General features: G+C 41.8%; 1 protein-coding gene across 1 annotated transcript; it reads right to left on the minus strand.

Moving 5' to 3' along the window:
• Positions 1-12: 12 nt before the first annotated feature.
• Positions 13-18,604, minus strand: KCTD9 (potassium channel tetramerization domain containing 9). The gene is made up of 12 exons (XM_073325324.2): positions 18,479-18,604; positions 9,252-9,373; positions 8,269-8,312; positions 7,980-8,076; positions 7,445-7,503; positions 6,741-6,869; positions 6,007-6,074; positions 5,784-5,879; positions 4,765-4,914; positions 3,791-3,896; positions 3,317-3,450; positions 13-2,343 (listed from the first exon to the last, which is right to left on the minus strand). The coding sequence occupies exons 1-12, from the start codon at positions 18,524-18,526 to the stop codon at positions 2,227-2,229; spliced, it is 1,170 nt and encodes a 389-aa protein (XP_073181425.1). The 5' UTR covers positions 18,527-18,604; the 3' UTR covers positions 13-2,226.
• Between the last annotated feature and the right edge of the window lie 101 nt (positions 18,605-18,705).

Consider the following 18,705-nt stretch of genomic DNA (forward strand, 5'->3'; position numbering starts at 1 on the left):
ACTCCTTATAAGTATTTTATACTATTTATTGATGCAGCCAGTTTACATCAGGCTAGAACCTGCATTTTCAGAACAGGCCATTTTTGGCTATTCCTGCAGCCTTGTCATAGCAAAAGAGGTACCTTAAACTTGTCTGCAAGTGAACAATGCCTTATGCTATGAGTATTCAAGTGACTATCAGTGAAAGTTTAAATATAATTTATACGCACTGATTATGAAAATAGATTTCTCCCATACAGTATTCTACTTCTGCCAGCTACAAATATGACAAAAATAATTCATTTAAGTACGTACGTTTCTCCAGCCCTACACTCCATTCTTCCTTCAATGCATGTACATTACCTTCCTGTTAAGGAAAATGACCCTATATTTATAATGCAACTTTTTGCCATGAAGATAAGTGTTGTCCAATAAGGCAAAAGGCCTAAGAGCCTGATGAATCCCAATTCTGCTCCAATTGGCTATGCGACCTTGAACCCAAGAAGGTCACGTGACATGATCGAGTCAAAACCAATACAGCCCCATTCCCCCCAGTCACGTACTTTTGGGGAGCTGATCTTTCCTAGGAAAATAAATGGTTTTGCTATAACTATTAAGACCACACCACCTTCCTTGTACAGAAGGCAGGAGATCGGCACTTCTGCAGCTAAAAAAGCGACCCACTGAAGTAGCTGTGACAATTTAGATCACGGTTAACAAGGGCAAGCTCTGCAAATTTAACATCATGCAACATTTCTTCCTATCTTCCAGTAAGATTGGTATTTCCTTTGATTTTGACCTATTTTAAGTTAGTGAGGTAAGTATTCTTGATGCACCCAGGTATTTTTTGGTATAAAACGTCTGTGCTTGTTCATGTACAGAATAATCACAGACACATAGGAGAGGTTCTCAATTGGTGTTACAGTGGAAACAGCTTATTGAGTGAAATTCATTGCTGGACGGAGATCCCATAAGGCTTTCTGCACTGCAGAAAGTCCATGGTTCCCTGTCCACTAACAGGTAGCGAGGGGTAAAGGAGAGGAATTTTGGACCAGGGAAGTGGCTCCCATGGTTTCACAGACTATCAGGGTTGGAAGGGACCTCAGGAGGTCATCTAGTCCAAGCCCCTGCTCAAAGCAGGGCCAATCCCCAACTAAATCATTTCTCTGAATTGGCCCAACATAGAGCATTGGGGAAGGTCTGTGCTATCCATGGTTTCAGTGAACAGAATGCTTGCATAGCATGCGTTCAGGGGGAACAGCTGCCATTCCATACACAGCAGCAGCGACCATGGAGAGAGAGGCTGGGCATCAGTCCCTGTGTCCACTTTGCTGGAGGAATAAACTCTCTTCCTCTTCCTAACCCACACTTAATTTCCTGTTTTAAAAAAAACAACCCAAAAAACATGCACTTAGGTTTGGTGCTAGAAGGGACACGTACAAGCTAGAGATTTTCACTTGTCAGCACTCCACACTGACATCGAAAGGACTAAATAAGTAGTGTGGGTCTTGGAACATGCTCCTTTAAGTTCTAATTATAACAAAGCTCCGCTGTGCATGAAGATTTTCTAGTGAAGATATAGTTGCAAAGATGCTTCCACTGTATATTTCCGAAGTTGGTGGAGCCATTGCATACCTAAATTCAAGCTACAACTAGGCAGTGTTACCTGTGATGACTTAGTTAAATGCTGTTCCCCCCACCCAAAAGAAAGTACCTGAAAGAAGTGTTTTGGGAACTCTGTCCCCACCACATTCATCATCTAGTATGCTGTGCATGAATAAAGAAACTAACTGTGGATATACTAATACTAATTGTAAACCTGAACATTTCTGCTACTATAGATGACTGACATTTCATATATTTATATTGCAGATACAAATGTAATAAATATAGTTGCATATATTGTGCTTTTATAAATTAAAATCCTAAAAAATGCATTCCAAAATGAGGTGATGCTAAAACAAGTCTAGTTAAAAAAAGTAACACTTCTGGTTCTAAAACTAGCCCACTTTCCCATCTCCATTCAAAAAATAGCAACAATGTCTATTCTTACACGTATTACATAAAAGCCCCCTCCCCCAAAAAGTGATCAGAGGTGTTTCCTTAGGCACTACGAAGGGTATAAATTATTGTCTAATAAATGGTATGTCTAGATTATAAAGGGAATGGGTGAAGAAAGAAGTCACAATAAGTGTTTTTCATTTCTTCCTCTTCAGCAAGTATTCTTCCAGTCAACTGTGCCAAGCCCTATCTGACACTCTGAGACATGTGTAAAGGCGTCAGCATCTCTTCAAAGATAGCTCCTTTTACGTTAGAGCCTCTCAAGTTAGCTTCTTGTAGATCACAACCCGATAAGTCACAATTCTAAAGGATATAAAAGAAAAGCCTCTCAGGTTAAGCGTACAAAGAAAGCACTCTGTGATAGTCTAAGCTAATATAAAAGTACACCCAGCTTCTGTAGAATGGTAGTTAGAGCAAGCTAGAATTAGTTGGACACTATAATATTACCCTAAATTAGCTACTCCTGGTAAACTATTTGAGATTGAGACTTTGGTTACTTACCACAAGCAGCTACAGTCAAATTTATTTTTAGTGAAGGAATTTGATAAGATACAATATAAACACCTCATCTCAAACTAGCATTCGAACCACACTGAACAAAGCTGATAGAAAGGTAAGAATTGTTGCCATGCCAACAGACATAACTGAAGGGCATATCAGCAATTTCCTCTATCATAACAGCTTTATAGGGCTTGTGAACATACCAATTAAGAGAAAAGTAATTTTTCTACAATATAGACACTTAAAGCATATTGCATGAACTCGAACAGCAAGGCAGGCTTCCCCATGCTACCCTGCTGAATGTGGCATGATTCTCTCCAGTAAAGTCAACAGCAAAGCTCCACCTGTCTTCAATGAGTGCATGATCTAGCACTTAAAGTGAAGTGTAATAAAATCTCCATGCACATTCAGATCCGTGTGTCACTTTGGAAGAAAGGCCAAAAAGATTTTTGGCAAGCTGAAAAAACTAAGGTTTGAAGTCTTTATTCCTCAGCCCCTGGGGCAAGCGTGAAGCAAGAGCAAAAGTACTGACAGACTGAGATATGGGCAATGTGGGGCAATAAAAGGACAAATACTAGAAAATTGACAGCTGCTATACTTAAAATCAGTGCCTCTTCATTGCTCCCAGTTTAAAATATCCTTGCTTTCCATTTAATAGATAACCCAGCTGAAAGGAATTAACCTTGTTAAGACCTCTGTAGATGCTGAAGTCTAATAATTCTATTGGAAGTTTAGTTCAACAAGTTACTGTGTATGAAACAAAAACATTACTCACTTCTAAGTCAGTTCCTGCCAGAGTTGCTCCTCTGAGGTTACAGTTTTTTAGCTTTGCATTTTTCAAAGTTGCAACTCTTAGATTAATTCCTGTCATCTGACTTCCTTCCATGTCAACACCTTTCAGGTTAGCACCTAAAATACACAAACAATCGGTCTACAAAAAGAACACTCAAGGGTGAAATTCACACAGCCAACCCCTGCACAAAGCTAGGGTAATCGTGCGGCTTTTGGGACTTGCCCAAACTCAATGCAAGCAATGGCAGAAACAAGACTAGAACTCAAGAGCTCCTGCTTTCCAGTAACACGCTCTCAATTCACAAGACAAAGCCTCCTCTCAAATATATTGATTCCACAAATTAAGTTTGACACTCTGCCATGTACCATTTAACATAAGTCACAGCAACGCTTGCACTTTTAGTCTGTATGACTCCCAAAGCAAGTGGATACCAGAGAGAGAGACTATTTTTGTTACCTTCCAGGTTAGCTTTAAGGCCAGAGGGATCTTCAAAATTACATCCTTTCAGCGATGCCCCTTCTGCATTGGAACAGAGCATCTTTACACCTTGTAGGTTTGCACACTGGCAAAGAAAGAGGTACATGCTATCAGTAAGATTCTACACACAGCTCAGAGAACTGCAGAGACCAAAAGGTAAGAACAGCTTGTCAGATCGTATCATTTATCTTAGGCTACGGCTACACCAGAGCTTGCAGCTGCCCACTGTAAGTTCTCTAGTGTAACTGCTCTAAGTCGATGGGAGAGAGCTCTCCCATCGACTTAATTAATCCACCCCCAACAAGCGGCAGTAGCAGCCCTCCCGCTGAGATAACACTGTCCACGCTGGTGCTTAGGTTGGTGGAACTTATGTCACTCGGGGGGTGACTTATTCGCACTCCTGAGCGGCATAAGTTATACCGACGTAAGTGAGGATTGGCCCTGCTTTGAGCAGGGGATTGGACTAGATGATCTCCTGAGGGCCCTTCCAACCCTGATATTCTATGGTAGCGTAGACATAGCCTTATAATAAGGCACTGAAACCCATTATAGCACAGCATATAGTGCCATCTAAGGAGGAGGAGTGAAATCTTATAACACTGTTCCCCTGCCAACCTCCCAGAATGGGGAGTAGTGCAATAACCCACAGCAGCTCTTCAAGAGACCCAATGCAAGCTCAAAACCAAAATCTGTATTTACTTTAGACCTATGCTTCCATAGAAACTGATCTGAGGAGGGAAGGAAATTAAAACTTTGGGATGAACTATAAACCTGTCAGATCAAGTCTTTGTGTAATCAAACGTTTTCAATAAGACTTGTAAAGTGATCTATACACTCAAGAGTTTGCAAAGGTTTTTAAAACAAATGTAGCTACTTTGTATTTGTTCCCAATATTGCTCTTCTAAATTACGTAACACTGAACAGCGTAGGCTTTCCGAAGACACAATTCTCACATCAAGCACTGATCCAGAGAGGTCAGCTCGTTCAAGATTTGCACAGCAAAGGTTCGCATGGGCTAGGTTGCAGCGGCTTAAGTTAGCCATCTTGAAGTTTATGTATCGAAGATCTAACCGAGAGAGATCTGCACCACTGAAATTTAGACCCTAAAAAAAAAAACAAATAGAAGTAGAAGATGAGGTTTAGTCCAGTGGTCTAAGCACAAAACCGAGTCAGAAGCTTCAGTGTTCTAACCCCAGCTCTAACACCCTCCACATCTGTGACCTCGGACACAACCTTTGACTCAGTTTCCCCATTTCTAAGATATGAACATTATTTTCATCAGACAGGTATTGGAACATTAGATTATGTGAGGAGCTTTACAAATAAAATTATTTGTTTTTATTTACAACACACTGAAGCCCTAGACACTTACCATTACAATCTGCTTGAAAGACTTTATAATTCTATTCCATCCCCACACATTTTTTTCTTGTGCATGTAAGATAAAACATTAGACGCTTACCTTCATTTTGTATTCTACTTAAATCCAGATCTTAACAAATATGTTCTCAGACAGGTGAATTTACGCAAGGAGCTTACAACATTACACAGTGTTCTCAGTCCCTTAAATCAAAGAAAAATATACGCAAGAACACCTTCTGCTCCATATGAGAGCGAATGAAATGTAAATGCAAAACCTCACACATTGTCCTCAGTTATGTTAGTTCATTTTGCATTTGAATAGGGAACTGATTAATTCAGTGAATGGCTGCTACATGAAATCTTCAACCTAAAATAATAGAAGACAAAAAGCAAAACAGAGGGGCTTTTTTTCCCCCTGCATGATTGGTTCTGGATTAGCCATATCTTTGAATCAAGACCTCCTGTCTCACATTTAAAAGGAATTAAAAGGGAAAAAAGGAAAAAAACCCACACATGGCTTGGACTTCACATCACTAATTGTCACATGAGATGTAGGGCATTTTGCTGTTGGACTCTAGTACTATAGTTCAAAGCAACGTTTGTATTATACCTGACAGCGCAGTTCAGACTTAGTTGGGGTTGCCAGCAGAAATCGGACAAATTCCTTCCGGGATATAGGAGAATGATCCTCAGCTGGCTGAGAATTCTGCAAGAGAGTTGCATCAAACAGTTTAAAACTAATAATATTTATAGAAGCGAGAGCTAAAATTGATTTAAAAAAAAACAAAACACAAAACCCCAAGGCGTACAGTCAAATAAAATAGAAAAGTTACCTTAATAGCTACTTCCAGATGTTCAATCAACGAATCAATACCAAAAAATCTGGCTTCTTCCAAAACACCTAACAAAAGAAAAAAAAATTTCTTCGCTATTTAGAAAATAAGGGCCCCTTCCTGCATGATGCCAAACTCCCTCCTTCGCTGGGATATGAGGAAGTTTAAAACCTCCCAAGATGTGCAAGATCTGTCCCCAGGATTGCAAGTGCATAAATTCTATTCCCGCACCCCGCAATTCATCTTTTAACTCTCAGGAAGACAAAAACCATCTCTTGTTGAATTTAAACAGTTCACAAGAAGTACATAATACAACTGTCAACCATATACATTAATTAGATGCAATTAGGGTGGAGGAAAGGAGACCTTATCCACAGATTAAAGGAAAAATTATCCACCAATTTAGTGACGGTGTGTTTCAAATACAAGCAGTGTAGAAGATCTGGAGTACATGAGGGTTAAGGAATTAAACCCAGAATTATAGTAATAGGTTAGGGCATGGCAAGAATCCTGACAACCCTCAAGCTGAATCGGTACCAATATATTATTTTCATTCAACTGTAAATCACAGAATTAAACTTAATCAATAACAAATGGACCAAAGTTTTAAAAACATCTACAAACCCTCAGATATACATACACAACTCTTATTGACGCCAGTGGATGTACGGAGGGACAGAGTTTAACCTTTGATGAGGAATAAATTTTAGGGATGTCACACAGAAAATACATACCTAGCAAATTAACGCCATCATTTACAATGAGCTGCCCATGACGCAAATAGTTCAGAATTGGTTCAAAGTACTCTGGGCTGCGATCAATTAGGAACGCTCCCCTGCGATCCTGCTTATTCCCCCAGACATCTGTTTCCACACACAAAAAATATGCAGTGTATTAAATTTGATACAGTGATAACTTTTCATATTCAGATTACTACTGCCACACCACTCAAAGCAACAGATTGTAATGAGCTAAATAAAAGATTGACTTGAAGGGACACAGTCTGGAAGAGAATGAAAAGAAAAAAAAAACAACAACAACAAGAAGTGGCAATTGTAAATCCAAAACACAATTCATGTTACAGCATAAGAACCAGCAGGTGAATCAACATAAATCGGAGCAGAACTGGACTGTTTTAGTTTTACTGGAGCATGGACTGTATTTTTGTCTCTTGAACAGTGTTAGCACATTGATTGCATTAATTGAAACAATGGTCAAATAAGAGTGAGATGCAACTAAAAGCATTCACAAGTATTACCAGTCGTAAATTACATTTTCAAGATGTCATACAAACTTTAAGCACAACAGGTGAAAAGTAAAGCATTTTAAGTTCTGTTTTGGTACTCTAACATATACTCATAAGGAAAGGGTATCTTTAAAAAAAAAGTAACAGTGCTTTTACTAACTTTAAGGAAGAAGTCTATTTCAAAATACCAACCTTTATCTTTAAACATATGGGCCAGCATACTGTCAGGTTCTTTATTAACTAAAGTGCTCCTGGAAAATAAAGCAAATTCAATTTATCTTTAGCTTGTCTAGCTCAAGAGGTACATTGCAACAAATCAAGAATTTCCTGTACCTACAGTTATGAAAGTGATGAGAGTAAGAGACAGATCTCTAAATTACAATGCTGTCCGAGACTTATTTTCATAACATGTATAGCGTATTAGGTCAAATTTACTCTCATAAGACATCTCAAAAGGAGAGAGCTTATTTGATTGATTAAAAAGTAGAGAAGATTCCAAATACAATTTTCCAGCAAGTTTTTAATACTATCTGAAAACTGTTCTAAATCAGTAATAGTGAACAATAAGATAACTGCCCAGAAAGATTTTCTCCTAAATAAGTGATTTTTTTTCAATGTTTTTTTATTTGTCCTCTGAAGACTCACCAAGTGAACATACAGTGGTTGACTCACGGAAGTAAGTCTATAAAGTTCTTTGAAAACAAAAATTAAATAGTTATATTCCCACCGTGTAGTTGTAAAGTATCGGCCTCCAACATTTAGTGTTAACCAATCCGTGTGCGACCCTGTTAGTTCTTCGTGAAATTTTACGTCTGTCTGAGGATCTACATTGATGAAATGTACAAAGTGATCTTTAGTCAAGTATATTTCTGAATAACCCCACATTATAAGATACCTCTTCTGAAAACTGTTTGCACACTGGTGAAAAGAATTTCATATATATTTTACATTTACTTCAAATCTTTCTTCGTAAGTCAAAACATTAGTCAACCCCCCCACCCACCCCACACACCTACCAATGAATGGCTCCCCTTCGCAAACGAACAAAACATCATCATCCCTAGGGAAAAAAAGGAAAAAAAATAATTGTGTACTTTGTATAAAAAGTCATTAATCCAGGGTTAACCCTTTCCCAATCAGTTTGAGGCAATGGAAATTGATTATCATTTACTTAGAACGTTAGCATCCAATTCTGATCTCCCATTGATTTTATGAGTGTAACACAATTTCAATGGAGATACTCCCAATTTACACCAATGTAAGCCAGGCAAGAATCAAGCGCTCTGTTACTTAGCAAGTTTAGTTCAGTTCATTAGTTGTATCTCCTGTGAAATGTATAGTACCTGTTCTCTCTTGTCTGAAGTACATATAGTCTTGCCGTCTTAAATGTCCAATCCTCCAACCCTCACACATGTAATTCACAGGTAGAAGGGCTGAAGGATTAAGCCACATACGTACTCCGTGCATTGGTAATCCCTTTAGTATACACATTTCTGTACAACAATTCAGATAGGTATTAAATGTTATGACATCCAGTTGATACAAGCAGTTTAATTCTCCTCAAAATTTAAAAAACAAAACAAAACAAAACACACTTTGGCTAGGATATCATAGCATTTCTGTTTTGGCAAATTAAAACATAAGATAGGAGAATGTTAAAGGGGAAAAAATGTTAACTCTCTCTTGCTTCAGGGCATAAAATGACTTAAAACAAGGTTCAGGATGGAATCCACACAGTCATGCAGCATTCCATAACTGATCAGGGGCACTTGTGATGGGATTTGCTTTCCTCTAAAGCACCAGGTATTGACCACTGTTAGAGCCAGGTTATTAAAGTCGAGTTATTGAAGATCCAGGAGGACAGCCCTAAGTTTTCTAACCAGTATCTATACAAACTGCTTTTCAAATGGCCTCTATAGCACTTTCTTCATATATTTTCATAGAACAGCATATTAGTATTAGTCTCAATTAAGTTAGCTTCTGTTTGGACAAACATTACCTGATCAATGCAATATCATCAATGAGTCCACCTTTCCCATTGTACACACTGGTCGCTTTTATTCCAAGCTTATTACTAGCCACAGACAGCAAATCTGATAATGTCCCATAAACAGCCACCACCTAGAAACAGAAGACAGGTAATTTAGTGCTGCAGATACCGTTTGTGGATATTTTTTCTGGATATTTAAACTACCGTTTTTAAAAGAAGAACACACATTATCTACACTTAATATGAAGGGGGGAAAACAACAAGCCCCCACGTCACAATCTAATGGCCCCCTCTAATGAGCTGAAACAGTTGTAAAGTTTGTTTTGGTTGTGTCTTTATAATAACTAAGAAATACCTTGGGCGTTAAAGGATTTTTTAAAAACATGTTTTATTGAATGCACAATGATGATTAGAAACCTATTCTATCTAGTAGGACTTAAGCCTCTTATTTTAAATCTCTCTACTTCTCCCTCTATTCTACTGCTCATGAAATTGCTGCAAAATGTCTTTAAAACAAAACACACAGCAAGTCCCCAAGAACAAATAGAGAAGGGGGGAAAAAGTCTCCAGGGCATCAAAGTGTTTACAATTAGGAACATAAGAAGTGTCATACCAGATCAGGCCATTCTGAAAGTAGCCAGTACTAGATGCTCAAGAGGAAAGTTCAATAAACCAACCCACAAGCATTTCCTGACCCCCATCACTAAGTGATTGATTTGTGGCCTGAATCTTGAGGGTTAATATCCCAAATAAAAATATACATCTAACTTAATTTTAGATCTTCTCATTGTCCACATAAATGTGCAGCCTTTCTTGAACCCTAAGCTCTTGGTCTCAACAGTATCTTGTAGCAGCAAGTTCAAGAGGTTAATTACACAATGTGTGAAAACAAAAATAAGAATCTGTGGACAGGAAATAATGTTACTAAGCTCTCAAAAATAGCACAACTCTTAAGCAAACTGGCACTATGCTCTATCATTGAACAGACCTCTATTTTTTGTACCAAAAGAGGAACTAGTTTGTTGATAAGTGTCACAACATGGACACTGATTATTTTAAAATTACCAGGCATTGCCAAGTATCAGCCCATGATCCAAAGGCAGTGTATGGAATTGAATAGTGTAGCCTGTGGTCATTCATCTGTAATAAGCATGTCCCATGGAGACCACAGGTCACTCCATGCCTTCATGCTTTGGCAGATGTAACATATGTGTAAAACCTAGCAGAAACCACAGTGATCCAATTGTTCCCATCTGTCAAGTGTTAAGACTGGAGGTGCTATCATAACCAACCCTAGCAACAGATTGCAATAGCAGAAACAGAATCAAACCTCTTAATGGCATTTACTCAAAAAAACATTGGAGCATTAAAATGCTGTAATGGCTGTGGATTTCTTTTCCATTCTATTTGTCCCTCTCCCCTTTGCCAGTCACTTGAAATGTCAGGTGTTTAATGAGATCAGGGCCTTGAGAAGGTCCCTGAAGTCAGAATCTCCACAAAATGCAGACCGGGAGAACTCAGTACTGCTCAAGGTACAAGATAAGCACCAATGTCGTTGTGCGTCAGAACAAACTTAACTAGTTCCAACCCAATGCATTATTTATGGTTTCAGTGCCTCTTCCTAATCACCACACTGCCAATTTTTGTTAGGATGAGAAAAAAAGGGAACGGAAAGAGCTGTCAAAAAGTGAGGAGGGTGAGGGGAAATCTACTATATAATTGATCCTCAATGGACTGAGACCAAAAAAACTCACCCTAATAAAAATCTAAAAATACGGTGAAGGACAAAAGAAATGTGCAGGTGTGTTTGCGAGAGGGAAGGGTGGAGGGCGGACAATAAATGAAGTTTCAAGAAAGCAGAAAAGGAAACAAATGGTGACATTTACAAGACTATGGCTTTTATATGCATAAATGGAAAAGATAAGAAGATAGCTGCTGAAACAATATTAGATGCACAGTATTGTAGAAAGAAAAGGAGTACTTGTGGCACCTTAAAGACTAACCAATTTATTTGAGCATAAGCTTTCGTGAGCTACAGCTCACTTCATCGGATGCATACTGTGGAAAGTTTAGAAGATCTTATTATATACACACAAAGCATGAAAAAAATACCTCCTCCCACCCCACTCTCCTGCTGGTAATAGCTTATCTAAAGTGATCACTCTCCTTACAATGTGTATGATAATCAAGTTGGGCCATTTCCAGCACAAATCCAGGGGGCAGAGCCCAGAGGAAGCAGAAGGTCTGGTATGACTGCACGGCGCGGGCCCGCGCCTACGCCACCGGGGATCAGGTGATGGGTCTCATCCCTGTGAGAAAGAACAAACTACAGGCCGCCTGGGAGGGCCCTTTCAAGGTTATCAAGCAGCTCAATGAGGTAAACTATGTGGTGGAGCTGTCAAACCGGGCGCACCACCGCCGGGTGTACCATGTGAATATGATGAAGCCATATTATGCCAGGGGGAATGTGGTGTTGGCCGTATGTGGACAGTGGGAGGAGCAGGGAGATGACCCTTTAGTAGATCTATTCCCTGGGACCAGAGCTGGTTCCCCCCTGGAAACAATTCCCCTCTCGGATCAGCTAACCCCAGCCCAGCAAGCTGAGGTTAGGGGGTGCTGCATCCGTACCGACAGCTGTTTTCCAACCAGCCTGGATGCACTAATCTGACTGTCCACCGGGTGCAGACAGGGTCGCACCCGCCGATAAGATGCTCCCCCTTCCGAGTCACAGTGAAAACTGCTCAGGACCTGGAAAGAGAGGTCCGGGACATGCTGGCTTTGGGGGTGATCCAGCCATCGGCCAGCCCTTGGGCCTCGCCGGTGGTGCTGGTCCCCAAAAAGGATGTGTGTCCAGTTCTGTGTGGACTATTGGAAACTCAATGCCATCACTGTATCTGATGCCTACCCCATCCCAGGCCGGACGAGCTCCTAGACAAGCTGGGAGGAGCTCGGTACCTTACCACCATGGACCTTACAAAGGGCTACTGGCAAGTGCCGCTGGATGCAGATGCCCGGCTGAAAGCGGCCTTTATCACCCCTCTGGGGCTCTATGAGTTCCTGACCCTGCCTTTCGGCCTCAAGGGAGCACCGGCCACCTTCCAGCGCCTGGTGGACCAGCTCCTGAGGGGGATGGAGAGTTTTGCCGTGGCGTATATTGATGACATCTGTATCTTTAGCCAGACCTGGGAGGACCACGTGTCCCAGGCTAGACAAGTGCTGGACCGACTCCAGGGGGCTGGGCTGACTGTAAAAGCGGAGAAGTGCAAGGTGGGGATGGCTGAAGTATCTTACCTAGGCCATCGGGAGGGGAGCCGCCACCTAAAGCCGGAACCAGCCAAGGTGGAGGTGATCAGAGACTGGCCCGCTCCCCACACCAAAAAGCAGGTCCAAGCCTTTACTGGGATGGCAGGATACTACCGAAGATTTGTGCCCCACTTTAGCGCCATAACCACCCCCATCACTGAGCTATGCAAGAAGGAGAAGCCAGACAAGGTCGTCTGGACCGAGCAGTGCCAGGAGGCTTTCCGGGCGCTGAAGGAGGCTCTGGTCAGTGGCCCAGTTCTGGCAAACCCAGACTTTGACAAGCCCTTTGTGGTGTTCACCGACGCCTCCTACACGGGACTGGGGGCGGTGTTAATGCAGGAGGACGAAAAGGGGGAGAGACACCCCATCGTGTACCTGAGCAAGAAGTTGCTACCCCGGGAGCAACACTACGCGGCCATCGAGAAGGAGTGCCTGGCCATGGTGTGGGCCCTCAAGAAACTAGAACCCTATCTCTTCGGGCGACACTTCACCGTGTACACCGACCACTCTCCCCTGACCTGGCTGCACCAGATGAAAGGAGCCAACGCCAAACTCCTGAGGTGGAGCCTGCTCCTGCAGGATTACGACATGGACGTGGTCCACGTGAAGGGAAGTGCCAACCTGATAGCGGATGCGCTGTCCCGGAGAGGGGACCCCGAACTTCCCCAGGTCACTGGTCACAGTCACCCCGCTCAGTTCAGTCTCGAAGGGGGAAGAGATGTGACGATGTGACTCAGCAGGGAGTGGGGAGTGCTGACCTGGGAATGTGCCCTGGGGATGGGAGACCTGAGAGCCTGTCACCTGAGCCAGGAGGGGGAGGTGACACCTCTGCCAGGCATGTGGACGGAGACTGCAGCAGGGAACCTGCTGGGTGGGTTTAGTTTTCAGTTTGGGGCTGGGTGGAGGAACACAGGGAACCCCAGGGCTGGGGTCTAAGCTCCCTGCTCCCCCAGAAGGACTTGACTGAGGGGTCCTGGGTGTACCCACAAGCTCTGTTTTGGACTGTGTTCCTGTTGTCCAATAAATCTTCTGTTTTACTGGCTGGCTGAGAGTCTCAGTGAATCCCAGGAAGAGGGGTGCAGGGCCTGGACTCCCCCACACTCCGTGACAACTGGTGGCAGCCTGGATTTGTGCTGGAAATGGCCCAACTTGATTATCATACACATTGTAAGGAGAGTGATCACTTTAGATAAGCTATTACCAGCAGGAGAGTGGGGTGGGAGGAGGTATTTTTTTCATGCTTTGTGTGTATATAATAAGATCTTCTAAACTTTCCACAGTATGCATCCGATGAAGTGAGCTGTAGCTCACGAATGCTTATGCTCAAATAAATTGGTTAGTCTTTAAGGTGCCACAAGTACTCCTTTTCTTTTTGCGAATACAGACTAACACGGCTGTTACTCTGAAACCTAGTATTGTAGAAGCACTTCTTGCTGCAATGTCTCCGTACTGGTCAATTTATACAGCCCTACTGGCCTTGGCTAAGAAAGCAGCAATTTAATAACCTTTCCCACAGAACTGGTGCTGCCAAGCATCCTGCTGCTCACAGGGAACTAAGTCAACTAAGGGTTTCAAGGAGGGGATGATGGGCCAAACTAAGCCTGATGTAAGTGAGCTTAACGCCACTGAAATCAAATGACGTACACCTGGTTACACCAGGACTGAATTTGGTGAAGTGGCAGGAAGCAATGAACAGACCACCAATAAAGCAAGTGTTTTTATATACTGATTATTTTGTTGAAAAATAAATATTGCTCATTTGTTCTGTTCCAGGGCTCTCTAACATTGCTTTCCATTGCAGCAGTGAAAACTAAGTCAGTTCTGTCATTCCAGTTAAATAACTCATGAGATATAGATCTAAGGCAGAGTGGGAAAAGGAGCTATGTTTAGTAAGGCCTAGCGAGACCAGGCATGTGAGGTAATATATTTTATTGGAACAACTTCTGTTGGTGAAAGAGACAAGCTTTCGAGCGTACACACAGCTCTTCTTCAGATCTTAGAAAAGTACTTAGAGTATCATAGCTAAATACAAGGTGGAACAGATTTTATGAATACCTGACAGCTGGTCATTTCTTCTTTAAGATTTGTATGCTGGCTAAGCCTAGAGAACTGAGCCTCTCTCCTCCTTCAAAGATTATTTCAGAAGCCTCAGATAGTGAGTGAAGTTTAATATCACTTGTTAGCAGCAGATAACTGAAAGTGTAGATATATCACGGTAGTTGGAGATGGAAAAGACCATTATTGGAAGTGCATGCATATCCCCCCCGATAGAGGGAATTACTCACATTAAACCAATATTACATTAAATGTTGGGCTGAAGGCCAATCCAGCCTTAGATGGCGATTTATAAAAACAGAACCATAAGCAGCCGGCAGACTTTAATTTACAGGCCTGTCACTGCAAACTAGAAGGAAAAGAGCAGGACCTGCATTAACAATGACAATGTGAATGTGACTTTAACCACATGGAACCATGACTCAAGCAAGGAATTCCTAGTCTCTTTGAACCCCCCCCCCCCCCCAAAAAAAAAAAAAGAGTTAGTGAATACTTGACATATGCTCACTCTTAATGAGCTCAATCCCATTTCCATGAACTTCAGTGGAAGTAGGACTAGGCCATAACAGAGAGGATCAGTAGAAAATCTGGCAAATACAGATGTTCTTGAAAGATGCTAGCCCCAGATACTGAATTCGTATATTCTACCCATAGAACAGGAATAGGATGGACAGCAATGCAAAGCTCCCCCATCCTGCCCTGCCTGCATGTCCCAAACCTATCCTAGAGGGACACACTCTCGGGAATGAAAGGATAATTCAGTTTCCAAGCCATGAAAAGGAATTGCTGCAGATGAGGCTGAAGTTTATTACACATAACAAAAACATGGTAATAGATCCTTAACAAGGTGCACCGAAATTTTAGCATCCCTATAAATAAGTCATTCATTTCTTAATTTTAATAGTGTAACATCGTATTCTTAACACGATAAAAATTATTAAACAAAACTTAAAAAACTTGAACTTCCTTGTTTGAGGGAGGGAAGGAAAGAGGGATCACGTATTGGAGATCGGGAGAAGAAAATTAAGGGTCTAATTTTGCAAGGCACAGAAGACCCGTAACAATGAGAGGTTTCACCAGAGGTTGAAGGTCATTCCCTTGTGCGTATAGTAGAATATTCACAGAACAATTCCCTCCATGTAAATATGATTCATACACAGACACTATTAAGTTTATATATTATCTTAAGAGGTTTAATTGCTGTTTTGGTTATGTTTCAGAGTAACAGCCGTGTTAGTCTGTATTTGCAAAAAGAAAAGGAGTACTTGTGGCACCTTAGAGACGAACATATTTTTTTGAGCATAAGCTTTCGTGAGCTACAGCTCACTTGCACTCGATGGAGTGAGCTGTAACTCACAAAAGCTTATGCTCAAATAAATTTGTTAATCTCTACGGTGCCACAAGTACTCCTTTTCTTTTTGTTTTGGTTATAACATCTGTGCAGGGCCAGACATTACTACATTTATATACTAGTATTACAATCAGACAACAGTGGGAGACTGAGGGAAATTTTTCAAACATGAGTACCAAGATATAGGTCTGTAGATTTATTGCAACATGTCTATCCACACAACCCTGCAGTATTTTTTCCCCCACCTCAACAGCTACAAACACGCTAGGAGGACTTAAGTCATTCACACAAAATTTGTGCATACCCACTGCTGTGCTAGAAAAAAATCCACCTTTATAGACAGATTTGAAAACCCGGCCCACACCATCAGTAACCATGGTACTTAGGGTGGACTGATTTAAATCACGAAGTGGAATGCCTCAATTTAAATAATCGATTTTAATCAACTTTTCCATTTGTACTTCAGTTATTTTCTAAAAACACAGCCCTCCCGTTGACTGAGCTCATGTTTTCACAGTTATTTACATCTAAATAGAGCCTTTACACTAAAACTGGCACATCTTTTTGCTAACTCAGAGGATACATTATAACTATGTACATTTATTTGAGGAATTATATAGTATATTTTCAGATTATTATTAATTGTACATTTTTAGTATATTAGAAAATGATGAATGATATATTGCTTATTTACTTGATGGTTAAATTTTTGCTCATTACTTGTGTCAAGCTGTATTAGGATGGTAACCGGAATTTAAACAAACACACAAAACAGTTTGTGTTTTTACAATTTGTTTTTATTAAACAAAATAACCTTAAATGTTTGGGATATATAAACCTCATCAAAAAATGTTTCATATTTACAACTAAATGACTAAATAAACAGAGATTAACTGTAGTCAGTGAATTAAACTGATGATTTCAGGTCAGTCTGGGAAAGTTTTCAAATATGCTTAAGTGAAAGAGAGTGCTGCTTAAGTTCCTACATACCAAAGTATTTTGAAAATCAGACAGTCTCCTAAATTACTTAGGCTAACCTACTATGCCACACCTATAAAGTCTGACCTCAAAAGTCACATGGTTCTCCCTCGACTCTCTCTTTTATATAGAAATGCAGACTAACTCTAAGTTTTTGATAGAGGCTCATGGATTCATGATACATACTTATTATTTAAATGTTTTAAGAGATTATAATAAATTTAGGTCTTATGTTTTGTATTAAATTCAGATTTCACTTTAAACAGGTATATCTTTTTGAAAAGAAACACATAATTTGAAGTAAAACAAAATCAAATTGAAATTTAAAAAAAAAATCCTGATTTTTATCCATCCTGTTACTAACATTGCACCAGAGAAAGATGCATCATGTACTGGTATTTACATTGCACCAGTAAGATTTACAACACCTACCCACTACCCCAGCTAAATTAATATGATGCCTGCAAGAGCACCCACAACCCATGCACACTGATTTACACTGTGAGGAGGGTTGCCAACGTTTGTTGCACAAATTCCTGGATACTTCATCACGTGACATCATCTTAAATTAAAAGATTAATCTTTAATTCTTGGAGACTCCAGGACAATCCCAGAGGGCTGGCAAACCTCACAGTGAGTCATTTGTACTGGCAAAAATTCACATCCACAAAAAAAAATACATACAACCACAGAGTTCACATATGCACCGGGCACCAGTGGCATCCCCTCCCTATTTCCCCTCCTAGCCCCGCTACCCTTGAGAGCTCCTCTGTCCTTCACCCCCCAACCCTTCATACCCCACTCCCCCAAATACCCTTCATACTCCCCCCCATAATCTTCATATTCCCCCCTCCAGTACCTTTCATACCCCCTTCATACTCCCCCCCCTCAAATACCCTTCATACTCCCCCCTCCAGTACCCTTCATACTCCCCCCCTTCATACTCCCCCCCTCCAGTACCCTTCATACTCCCCCCCTCCAGTACCCTTCATACTCCCCCCCTCCAGTACCCTTCATACTCCCCATCCCCTTCATACTCCCCTCTCCAGTACCCTTCATACTCCCCCCTCAAATACTCTTCATACTCCCCCCCTCCATACTCCCCTCTCCAGTACCCTTCATACTCCCCTCATATACTCTTCATACTCCCCCCCTCCAGTACCCTTCATACTCCCCACCCCCTTCATACTCCCCTCTCCAGTACCCTTCATACTCCCCCCTCAAATACTCTTCATACTCCCCCCTCCAGTACCCTTCATACTCCCCACCCCCTTCATACTCCCCTCTCCAGTACCCTTCATACTCCCCACCCCCTTCATACTCCCCCCCTCCAGTACCCTTCATACCCCCCTCCAGTACCCTTCATACTCCCCACCCCCTTCATACTCCCCCCTCCAGTACCCTTCATACTCCCCACCCCCTTCATACTCCCCCCCTCCAGTACCCTTCATACTCCCCCCTCCGGTACCCTTCATACTCCTTCCCCCTCCCCCCGGCCCCACCCACTTCACCTCAGAGGCCCTCCCCCCTTCGCCAGGCCCCCGCTCACCTTCCCGTTCTTGGGGGTGCCATTGACGAACAGGGTGACCCGCCTCATGCTACCAGCGCTCCCGAGGCCACGGTCCGTCGCCGCCAAACCCGGAAGCCAGCACCTCTGACTGACATCGCCGGTCCCCAATCAGAGACCCGCTCCCACTCCTCCTGCCCAATGGGAGGCAGGCAAGGGCGGGGCGTATTTCCGTGCAGGTGTGGAGGTTAGACAGGGAGGATTGACGG

This window comes from Lepidochelys kempii, chromosome 26, assembly GCF_965140285.1.
Source record: "Lepidochelys kempii isolate rLepKem1 chromosome 26, rLepKem1.hap1, whole genome shotgun sequence".
NCBI classification, from domain to species: Eukaryota; Metazoa; Chordata; order Testudines; family Cheloniidae; genus Lepidochelys; species Lepidochelys kempii.

Excerpts from the sequence above, each read along its gene's own strand:
- KCTD9 (XM_073325324.2), bottom strand. The coding sequence starts at position 18,526 with ATGAGGCGGGTCACCCTGTTCGTCAATGGCACCCCCAAGAACGGGAAG. Across the intron at positions 8,313-9,251 it reads GATGATATTGCATTGATCAG|GGATGATGATGTTTTGTTCG; the intron begins GTAATGTTTGTC and ends TTTTTTCCCTAG. Across the intron at positions 6,075-6,740 it reads TGATGGCGTTAATTTGCTAG|GTGTTTTGGAAGAAGCCAGA; the intron begins GTATGTATTTTC and ends TTCTTTTGTTAG.